Source organism: Geospiza fortis, unplaced genomic scaffold, assembly GCF_000277835.1.
Source record: "Geospiza fortis unplaced genomic scaffold, GeoFor_1.0 scaffold173, whole genome shotgun sequence".
Taxonomy (NCBI): domain Eukaryota; kingdom Metazoa; phylum Chordata; class Aves; order Passeriformes; family Thraupidae; genus Geospiza; species Geospiza fortis.
Genome location: NW_005054334.1, coordinates 3,290,037 through 3,300,964, shown reverse-complemented (window position 1 = coordinate 3,300,964; position 10,928 = coordinate 3,290,037). Strand labels below are relative to the sequence as shown.

The window sequence follows — 10,928 nt, the reverse complement described above, 5'->3', positions numbered from 1 at the left end:
TGCTCCCCTACACACACCAGTGCTGAACCAGGAGAGGAGGGCTGACAGAACTGAGGAATTGCTTATTCCAGTCTCTGATCTTCTCTGTAGTCAATGGACACCTTAGATAAATGCAAATAAAAGCAGAGAAGCTGGTTGTCCATCCCTTCTCTTACTAAGCTGCTGAGTCTGGCAGTGCAGCACATCCTGGCCAGGAAAGGGTTGTGATCATGCCTGGATGATAAGCAGTGGCCTCTGGCTGGCTGTGGGGTGAGGGAAAAGGCTGCTCAGATCCCCTTGCAGTTACTCCCCTGCCTGCAGTGGGTGTGGGCCCTTGGGAGAAAGCCATCTTCATTTAGGAACCACTTGGCTGTGCAGTGGGCTGCCTTGCAGCCCCTCTCCTGGCTGGCTTGGGAAGGCTCAGGGCAGCTGAAGTTGCTGCCCAGCACCAGTGCAGGGAACTGGCTGTGCTGGGCTGTGCCTGGTCTGGTTCCAGTGCTCCAGAGGGGGCTCTCAGCCAGCCAAACCACAGCCCAGGAGCCTTGTCCTGCTGAGCTCTCTGGGCATGACGAAGAATGGCTTTAACATGCTTCTGCCTGGCCACAGAGTATCCTGGAGCAGTTCAACCCTGCGCTGGAGAACCTGGTGTACCTGGGCAACAACTACCTGCGTGCCTTCCATGGTGAGTGGGCTCCACACGGCCAGGGCTCCAGACCACAGTGCTGCATCCAGCCTGGGCACCCCCACCCCCTCACCCTGGACAAGGTAGCTGCTCTGCCACCTCTGACATGTCCTGAGCTGCTCTTAGCACTCTTCAGCTCCGGGACCCACTCCTGATGGGGAGAGATGGGGGCCTATAGCTAAAGTATCAGGAGGTGGCAGTTCTGTGTGCTGCTTGCTGGAGCTGGTGGTGGTGGGAAGCCAGGCTGGACCCTTACCACCCCTCTCCTCTCCCCACAGCACTATCCAAAGCAGCTGAAGTGTATTTTAAGGCAATTGAGAAGATTGGGGAGCAAGCACTGCAGAGTTCCACCTCACACATGCTGGGTAAGGCTCTCCTGCACATCATCTTCTCTCCTGTGGTGAGCCACAGTCACCTTTTTTTGACCTTCTCCCTTAGTCGGCCCACTTCCAGGTACTGGGGCAAGAAAGACAGCTCCTCTAAATGGTGTCTCTCTGTACCAGGCCCTGTCCAGGTGGTGACAGTCAAATTTATTGCCTGTCCCTGAATATTTCTCATGGTCCCAGAGGTCTTCCCTGTATCTCTGAGATCAGTGAGTGAGCTCAGCTCCTGTGATGGACCTCCAGGGATGGACCTATCACAGAAACCAATCTCTGTTGAGGCATCCTGCCCACAGAGATGAAATTTTCATCACAGAGGAAGCATTTTTCTCCTCCTTGAGGGTGTGAGGGAAAAGCCAGGGAGCATGCACTGACAACAGCTGATGGAGTTTTGTCCTCCTGAGCTTGCAGCTGGCTGGAATGGCAGCTTGGGGCTGAGGGACTCACATTCAGCAGTGCAAATAACTCTGCAGCCTGAAAACGTGGTCAGGGAACTGCTCCACTGCTAAATGTTTTAGCAAAAAGCTTCCAGCAGGTGTGCCCCTTCTGCAGACTCTTCTTGTCATCTGCACCTCCCAACTGGCTCCTCTGCTCCCTGTCATCAGTCTCTGCCTTTCCTGGTTTCATAAGGCCAGCACCAGTGAAGTGGGACCATGCTCAGCATTGGAGCAGGTGCTGGAGCTGCCTTCCACAGGACACCAGAAACGTGCAGTGCAGCTGGGGAGCCTTTGGGGTTGGAAATGGGGCCTGTAGGGGCTGTGGCAGAGCAGAAACCCAGCACCCAGAGCCCATGGCAGAGGCGAGGCTGCCTCTGGCACCTGGGGCTGCAGCAGAGCACTGGCCCAGGCATCACGTGGGCTGGGGTAACCCTGCATTGGCAGTGCCTGGGAGGGAAGGCTACCAGGGGGCAGAGAGCAGTGCTTGGTGATATCTCTTGGACTTTTACAGCCATGTGAAAGCTCATCAACCTGAGCTGCACGCTGCTGGTCTGCCTCCTTAGGCACATGAGAAAATGGCCACAGGACTTTTTCACCTTCTCCTGTCTTTTTCCCCCAAGGTGAAATTCTGATGCAGATGTCTGACACGCAGAGACTACTGAGCTCTGATTTGGAAGTTGTGGTGAGTGGTTTTCCCAAGGGCTGGTGGAGGTGGAGAATAAAGTGCTTTCCTTCAATACAGCTTATCAGCATGTACCACATTGACCCCGTCAGCTGCCCTCACACATGCCTGCAGGCAGGTGCCTGCCTCCCTCCCTGCTGCACGTGGCAGAGGAGGGTCACAGGGCTGGCATGCCCAGAGCCTGCCCGCAAGTCACTTGCTCTGCAAGTTTTATGAGCCACCCCTTGAATATTTCAGTGCACCTTATCACAGTGCATGCAACATCCCATATGTGAAGGGATAAGCGTGATGGCTCCTTCCCCTCTTTCAGGCTCAGACCTTCCACGTGGACCTGCTGCAGCACATGGAGAAGAACAGCAAAATGGATGTGCAGTTTATCAGTGTAAGTGTGAACTCCCTTTCCTCCTCAGCTCTCCTTGTTTATCTCTCCCCTTCACCCAAGGGTTTTGTTTGCACACTTGAGGTGTTTCCGTGATTCTTCTCAGCAGGAGATAGGGGGTCTTACCTTCTCCCACCATGGAACAAACTCTCCTTGTTCAGCTGATGATGGAGAGGCAAAAGAGGGCAGGTGGCTGTTCTTTGTGCAGTGGGACTTGCCAAATGCTTCAGGGGGGCTGAGAGACTCAGCATTCCAGAAGCAGAGTTCCCAGCTTCCCAAATCCCAGGCTCTGCTTGTCAGTGGCTCCTGTGCTGCCATGGCCCAGCTGGCTGTGCTGGTGGGTGCTGTCACAGAGGGAGACAGAGGCCTTGGGACTCAGGCCTGGGCAGCTGGGTGCCAGTCCTTGCTCCTGAGATCTGGAGGTTCATCAGCACTCTTGGGCCATTTAAAACTAAAAGGAAGGCATTTTGTAAGAGGTCCAGGTGAAGCCTGACTGCAGGTGGACTCAGAAGCCCAACCACCCATCAGAGCAGGACCCTTGCTGCCTCTCAGTGTGGCTGGGTCTCTGGCTCCTCACTGAGCCTGTTTTCTCCCTGGCAGGAGAGCCAGAAGCAGTATGAGCTGGAGTACCAGCGAAGAGCCACCAACCTGGATAAGTGCATGGCAGAGCTGTGGAGAATGGAGAGGGCTCGTGACAAAAATGCCCGGGAGATGAAGGTGAGCAGTGATTGCAGAGGGGGAGTTGGTAATAAGAACTGGAGGATTTCTCGGGAACCAGGGCTGATTTCTTAGCAGCCTTAGCCAAGGGGTTGCCCCGATGTTCAAAAGGCAGCAGGCTTATCTGGAAAGCAGGAAACTCCTGTTCTACAGGGTGCCACTGTCCTGTGGTACTCAGTCCTGCCAAGCCCTTTCCTCGTTTAGGAAGCCTCAGGAAGCAAGGACTTAATCCCTGGCACCCTGCTCTAGCTCCTCTCTGCTGCTCTAGCACTGCAAGAGGGCTGGAAAGCTGATAGACATGATGACCCCTTCCAACCCTTCCCCTGAGTCCACTCTGCTGGATTTTCACTGATCCCTTCCTCCCTTCTTTCCCTGTGACACAGGAGAACGTGATGCGGCTGCGCTCGGAGATGCAGGCGTTCGTCTCCGAGAGCCAGAGGGAGGCGGAGCTGGAGGAGAAACGCCGCTACCGCTTCCTGGCTGAAAAGCACCAGCTGCTCTACAACACTCTCCTCCAGTTCTACAGCAGGGTACAGCCCTGCCAGGCTGGGAGCAGAGCTGGGGGAGCACACAGCAGGGCTGGAGGGGGAGCATGCAGGCAGGAGGGAGCCAGGGCTGAGCCATCCCTCAGGTGAAGGATGCACCTGTGCATGGACTGGGCAGGAAACGGTTTTGTTTCTTGCTGTGAGGTTCAGGCTGGCTGTACTAGGCTGGGAGAACATGTCTGGGGCTGAGGGTGGTGCTGGCATGGGGTTAGTTGGGTGTGTGAGTGATGGAGGAGGGAAGGGTGCTGTAGGTGTTATTAGCAGGGTCTTTGGGACCAGGAGATCTCTGCTGGAGGGTGCCATCCTGGAAATTCCTGCCTACAGGGAGCTGTTTGGCCGTTCCCACAAGCCTAATTTTGGGAGGACCTGGTCTCTAATGCATGTATAAACCCTAGGCTTCTTCTGTAGCTGGTCTGCCCTGCCCATCACTCCCTCTTATCTGTTTCTGCCCAGGCTCGGGGCATGATCCAGAGCAAGGCCCCACGGTGGAAGGAGCAGCTGGAAGCCAGCCGTAACCCCTCAGCCAGCCACTCCCAGGGGCTGCTCTCAGCCTCCCACGGCCAGGGCTACCCACCAGGACGGCTCACACCCACCCACCTCGAGATGGTGAGGAGCCACAGACAGCTTAACCTTGTTTGGGGAGATATTGGAACAGGTTGCCCAGAGAGGTGGTGGATGCCCCATCTCTGGAAGCATTCAAGGTCAGGCTGAACTGAGCTGCGAGCAATCTGATCTGGTTGAAGACATCCTTGCTCATTGCAGGTGGTTGGACTAGATGGCCTTTAAAGGTCCCTTCTAACCCAAAATATTAAATGGTTCTTTGGTGGTGAGGCTGCAGGGCAAGGTCCATCCTTGGCCAGCCATGGTGCCTTGTCCAGCTCCAGTGGCCTTTCCTGGCCAAGAGGAAGAGGAGCCTGTGTGTGGGCTGCAGTGGAGGAATGTGCTGAGTTTGGCTTTCCAAGAGGGACCGCATATCTCTCAGAGCATCTCCTGCCTAACACAGCCTTCGTGGACGTGTGTTCAACCCTCTTTTTTTCCAACAGCCCCAGAGACCCCTTGGGGACTTTGCTTCTTCTGTGACTGGGAGTAGATCCAGCATCTTCTCTCCAGACTCTCCAGAAATGAGAATGTCTCCTCAGCCAGAGTCTCCCAGGCGGCCCCTGCGGAGGACACCGTCAGCAGCCAGTATGACCCACTGCTGGGAGCAGTGCTGTGGGGACACACAGGGGTTGGACCTCTCTGGGGAGAGGGTTGGGTTTGGGAAGGGACCACCACTCTACCAGAGCACCAGACCTCAGCCATGTTCCTGGGCATGGTGAGAGGACAGCGCCTATGGGAGCTGTAGAGGGCAATGCTGAAGTAGAAAGTGAGCTCAGCCTTCAGGGCAGAGTCCATCCAGGGCAAGGCCAGACTGTGTGAGGTGGGGAACCTATGAATGTACAATTTTCAAGGCTCCTTGAACTGCAAGAACTGGTTCTTGCTAGAATTCCCATTTTAGTAAAGCACCTTCTCTCATACTACCAGATTAAATATTAGCTTGCCCTATGAAACCCAGCCACTTAACCCATGACACACCTGCTTTTCCTTCCTGAGAAATTTCAGCTTAAAGTTTTTAAAAGAAGTAAAAAAAGGACAGGGAGAGAGAGAAATTACCCAAGCAATCAGTAGCTCTAGCAGGTCAGGAAGAGGACTGTCAGGCAGGGAGGGCATCAGCCAGAGCATGCAGTGCTTATGCTCTAGGCATTTGGCCAGAGAAGACACAGTGCAAAACAAATGGGTTTGGCTTGAGTGGATTGTCTCCTGCAGGATGCTTACCCTGCTTTTCCCATGCTGTGAAAGGCCATCTGCTCCTCCCCTAGAGTAATTACTTGACTGGGAAAGCAGTGGTCCCTTTGAGGAGCAGGGTCTTGCAGGAGGATGCCAGCCTCCAGCCAGACCCCTGGGTGCCTCCCCGCAGGTTTGCTGCCAGCGGGCCGCACGTCCCGTTCGGGCTCCTTTGGCGAGGCCAGCGGTGGCAGCGAGGGCAGGAAGAGGAGTGGTGGCACCACGAGGGTCCAGGCCATCGTGCCCCACACGACAGGGGCCAACCGGACCCTGCTGCGGTTCGAGCCCGGGGATGTCATCACGGTGCTGAGGCCAGAGGCACAGAATGGCTGGCTCTACGGCAAGCTGGAGGGCTCATCCACGTACGTGACGCTGCTGCTGTGAAGTGGACAGATGCAGGCTTGTTGAGTCTGGAGCTGGAAGGGTTAACCCCAAAATTACCACCCCCTCGCCTCCTGGTGTGGCCTGGGCACCACGTCCCACCCACCATTGCAGTGGGACAGCGCTGTGTCTTCAGGGATGGGGGCTCTCCGTGCCAAGGAGATGCATTGTGGCAGGGCTGGTGTGGATGGGCTGCCCGGGGAACCTCCAGGGGCTTTGGGTGGAAGAGCCAGGGATGCAGTGACCCCCTCCTGGCTTGCATGGCTGAGTGACTCCTGTCATGGGATCCAGCTCAGGGCCATGAACTGCTGGAGTCACTTGAGAGGCCTGGCGTTTCTTAGCTCACACTGCAACTGCTGCCACAGCCTCCAGCACAGGCAGGGCATGGAAACTGCTGTATAATAAAGCTTCTATTCTGGCCTTATTATCGAGCAGTGCAAGATGGCCTGGGAGCCCAGTCCTTCAGGGAGACAGAGTGCCCGAAATCTCAGCTAGCTCGTGGCCCTCGCTGCAGGGTACCCCCTTAGCAAGCTTAGTGATTGCCAGCTCTACAGTAGTATCAGCTCTCTTAAGATATCAGCTCTTAGCTTGCTAAGCTGCTGCACCCTGCACTTACTGAATTACTCCCTGTGGCTCTGCCAGCCAACATCTGTCTGTAAAGCCTGCCCCGTTCCGATGTGAGACGAACAAAAGAAGTGCCTTTCATTGGGCAGCTGTTTCTGGAGTGGAGCTGCTGTAAAATCCCTGGATGAGTTTTCCACAGCTTCCTTGTGATTGTGGTTGGTTGGAGTGTCTCTTGCTGGATTTCACCAGCACTACTCCCAGGAGCACAGGTTTTGCACAGCTCCTGAGATAAGCAAGTCCTGCTCCAAGCTCAAGGTCTGTCCCACGATAAGCCCTGTGCCCCATCTGTGGGTGACAGAAGTGCAGGAGTCCTGTCACACATGGTAGTGGCAATGTGGCTTGATTGATGTGTGAGATGGGTGCAGATCAAAAGTGTTTGGCAAATGGATCTGAAGAACCACGAACCATAATTGCCTGGACCTCATTTGGCTCTGTTCCTGTGCTGTAGGTGTGGCTGGTTCCCTGAAGCTTATGTCAAGCCTTTGGAGAATACCAGGGAGATGGAGGAGCCAGACACCAGGTAACAGGATGGCAACTGGCCAGGCAGAGCTCCTGGTACACCACAATTCCAGTGGGGTAATTGTTCAGAGCATGCCCCATGGACAGCTGCAGGGCTCCCATGCTGGAGGACCTGCCAAAGCCTCATTGTGCCCTGGGACCTCGCAGGCTTCCCTCGGCAGCTCCCATAACCTGTGCAGTGTCATCTCCAAGGTTCTTGCAACTGGGCCAGTCCAAGACACGTGCATTTCCTCCAGAGACATCCCATGTTGTGCTAGCACCTGTGTTGCTCCCTGATCCTTGCTCTTGGGCTCCCACCTCACTGTCCTCTGCTCTTGCCCAGGTCCTTCCCGCTGCGAAGCAGTCACAGCATGGATGACATCCTGGACCGTCCCAGCACTCCGTCCTCCAGCAGTTACTGGCCTGCTGCTGCCCAGCCCAGCGTGCCCACCCCACCTCCCCTCTCTGTGTGTGCCAGCAGCCACCAGAGCGGGGTGGCCACCCCAGTCACTTCTGGCTCCAAGGTGAGTGCAGCAGCAGCGACACTGTAGCGTGTGTGTGTGAAGGGAGCCCCATCTGACTTTCATCCTCCAAGGGACACTTGCTCTGCTTTGGCCAGTAGAGCCTGAAAATCACCTTTCTGATGTTGGTGAAGGGACCTGCTGCTTTCCTGAATCTTCTCACCCAGTCTGTTCGCATGCCACCCTGCCTGATGACCCCTGCCACTCTTCCTGTTGTGTGCAGGTCCTCAGTACCTGGCTTTGCTCCCCCAAGGGACTGCTTTTCTGCCCCTGCCCTTCTCATCTCTCTCTCTTTTTGCTCACCAGGGACCCTTCAGCTCAGTCCTTTTCTCCATGACCTCCCAGCCTGATTTCTGGTGGCTCCAGGGCAGCACTTCTTTCTGCTAATAGTAGGACCATGGAGTGACCAGGCTGGTCTGGGAGTGGGTGACCAGCTAACAGAGATGCCATCCTTCTTCTCCCTTCAGAGAATGGAGAGGAGTTTCATAGGGTTCCTCTTTTAAATTCAGATGAGGTTTGGCTTAAACTCACAGCTGGGGTAGGGAAAAGATGTGAGCAAAGGCTGAGGGCACAGCACAGCTGTATTTAGGAGCCTTAGAACAAGTTGTGTCCAACTCATGGTTTATGGATGGCATACTGAGACGGAAGTCCTCCACTTACCATTGCTTCCAGCAGTAGGGAATTGACTGGGAAACCCAAGTTAAAGGTGAGGACCTGGGGGAGGAAAGAACAGTGCTGCCATGAGGCATTACTTACTCAGTCTCACAGAGGGCTGGAAAACCTTTTCCATGGTAACTGGTTCCAGGCTAGCACAAGGTTGCAAGTAATTGAATGTCTCAAAGAACTGAAAACTGCAACATTTAATTACTCTTTTTTCCCCTTTATGTCCTGCTCTGTGGTTTCACGTAGCCTCAGGCTGTGCAACACAGGGGAACATCCTCTGCAGCCTTTCTGTCCCTCTGGGTCACTGGGTTTTCATCCTGCCCCAGGGCTAGGGTGTAGGGATAGACCTGGGATTGAGTCATTAATTGTGTGCGGCATTTGGAACAGCATGGCAGAGCGTGGAACCTCACTGTAAAGGAGGGAAAGAATAATTTGGAAAGACTCAGCTGTGCTTTAAATGTATGTCCAAGACATCCCCTAGCTGAGCCACAAACAAATGGGTGTGACTTCCCAACTGGATGCCAGATAGCCACGTGTGACTTTCTTGTCTGCCACCAGAATACTTTAGCAGGTCAGTTGTCACTGATCCTTCACTACCTACTGACCAAGAATAAGGGCCACAGGGCCTAGGTCCAACTTTGTCCGCCAGGTTTGTCCACTTTTAAGTAATATATGGTGTAGGGTAGGCTAGGTAGGTACAGCTCTGGAGTTCCCCATGGAAGCAGGAAGCACGTGAGGACATGGACAACAGACTTTTTGCCAGGGTGTGTGGGCAACGTGAGGGGGCATCTCTGGCTGTGCTGGAGGGTGAAATGTAGCTCAGACTGTCACTGTTTGCTGTGCTCTTCAGATATGACATTTTGGGGTTCTGAGTCATCTCCCTTCTTCCCCAAAACAAAGGAAGATGTCCTAGGGGAGTAAGGAACCTGTGGTGTAGGGACAACCCCCCACAACAAAATTCAGGGTGTTATCTACAGTGGGGAATTTGTGGACTTTTGCAAAGCTTGACTGAATAAGGAGTCAGAGCCCTGCTAAGAGGACTTGGCTCCTAACTCACCTAAGTGTTTTGTGAAATCTTCCTCCATGTGTGCAGTGTCTCCTGCCCCACTCTTCTCTTCACATTCCCTACCCCAGATTTCTCACTGCTGCTTTTCTTTTCACTGCAGAAATCAGGAGTATTTGACCAGCCCCCTGAACTCTTCCCACGGTGAGTAAGATGTGGAACTCCACTCTGGAATAATCTGACAGAGGGGAGTATTATTACAATGCTATTATTATTTAATCTTTTGGATTATCAAATGTGGGAGGAACAAGGAAGTGTCTGGGGAAAAGCAATGCACAGCCTACCTTCCAGGACAGGAGGCAGAGGTGGTCCATTCTGGCCTCTGCTGACTGGGAAGGTCCTGTCCTGACTCAGATAAAACGAGGTAGGAGCTGAGCACCCTGAGCACGTGTCCAGACCCGCATGCTCCTTCCCATCCACCCTGGAAGGGTCACAATAGCAGCTCACAGCCTGAGTGTGGAGCTACACGACTGTGCATCTCTGCCTGCTTGGAAAGGGCTGAGGCATGAAAGGTCGTGGCTTTGAGTTCTGATGAGTCAGGTCTGTGGGAATGAGACTTGCCATAAATCCCTGGTTTTCTTCCCCCTGCAGCTGGGTTGGTGTCTCCACGTTTCTGGTGTGGGGCTGAGGCCTTTTTCCGCTCCCTCACTCCTTGCTTGGAGGGTCGGTGTACACTCTATGAGTGTAGAGTGCTGTCATGAGGGACAGCCAGTGTCCAGTGCCAGTGTCCCTTCCTCATCCTTTGGAAGAAGGAGGGTGAGGAGCCCTCAGGAGATCCCAAGGGGAACCACATGGGAATGTGCAGCAGGGCGTGTTAAGGGTGGAGGAAACATACTCAGGAATTAGCTTTACCACGCTCTCCTCCTTGGCATGGAGGTGACTGCAACAGGACTAAGGGGCCTTTGTTTGGTCACAGACACCCCTGCATGGCATTTGCAGGCTTTCTGATGGTTGCCTGTTTCCTTTCCCATTCCAGAGGTACCAACCCCTTTGCCACAGTCAAGCTGCGCCCCACAGTCACCAACGACCGCTCGGCACCCATCATCCGGTGAAACAGGGCTGTGGGCAGCGCAGGATTCCAGCAGAGGAGGAGGAGGAGAAGTGACAATGCTGTGACCTCCAGCTGGGCAGCAACTTAGTGCTACCAGTCCAGGAGTGAACTCTCTTTTCCCCTCCCATACCTCTGGGACAATGGGACCCATCTCACCTGGGTGCCTGGTGTGCTTTAGCCAGGAGCAGATCTCTGCTGCCCTTTCTGGATGGATCCCTGCTTCCCTCCCCTTGGGCTGTTACTGTACTTGAGTGAGAGGGAGCAGTCTGCTGTTACTGGTGGCCTGGGAGAGGGCATGGTGCTGGAGCTGGAGGTAGGGCTGGCTAAGGCCATCTGCAGCCAGGGCAGTGCTGTTGGGATGTTGAAAGTGAAGCTTTGCTACTCCTGCTGTGGGCAGAGAAGGATTGTCACCAAACAATTCCTTTGCCACCAGAAGAACGAAGCCCAAAAGAGAAGGCTACGAGAAGGCTTCCAGTGATCCAGTGGTCCAGCTGACAGGGTC

The 10,928-nt window shown here is 54.5% G+C and overlaps 1 protein-coding gene across 1 annotated transcript in view; it reads left to right on the top strand.

Annotated features, from left to right (window-relative positions):
* BAIAP2L2 (BAR/IMD domain containing adaptor protein 2 like 2) overlaps positions 1-10,537 on the top strand; it is a 10,945-nt gene extending 408 nt beyond the window's left edge. The window contains exons 2-14 of the mRNA XM_005421841.2: positions 586-661; positions 940-1,026; positions 2,099-2,160; positions 2,471-2,542; positions 3,140-3,256; positions 3,640-3,786; positions 4,255-4,407; positions 4,845-4,986; positions 5,759-5,987; positions 7,079-7,150; positions 7,472-7,652; positions 9,479-9,519; positions 10,352-10,537. Coding sequence (XP_005421898.1) covers positions 586-661; positions 940-1,026; positions 2,099-2,160; positions 2,471-2,542; positions 3,140-3,256; positions 3,640-3,786; positions 4,255-4,407; positions 4,845-4,986; positions 5,759-5,987; positions 7,079-7,150; positions 7,472-7,652; positions 9,479-9,519; positions 10,352-10,427 — 1,455 coding nt within the window. The 3' untranslated portion in view covers positions 10,428-10,537. The remainder of the gene's footprint in view (positions 1-585; positions 662-939; positions 1,027-2,098; positions 2,161-2,470; positions 2,543-3,139; positions 3,257-3,639; positions 3,787-4,254; positions 4,408-4,844; positions 4,987-5,758; positions 5,988-7,078; positions 7,151-7,471; positions 7,653-9,478; positions 9,520-10,351) is intronic.
* The last annotated feature ends 391 nt before the right edge of the window (positions 10,538-10,928 follow it).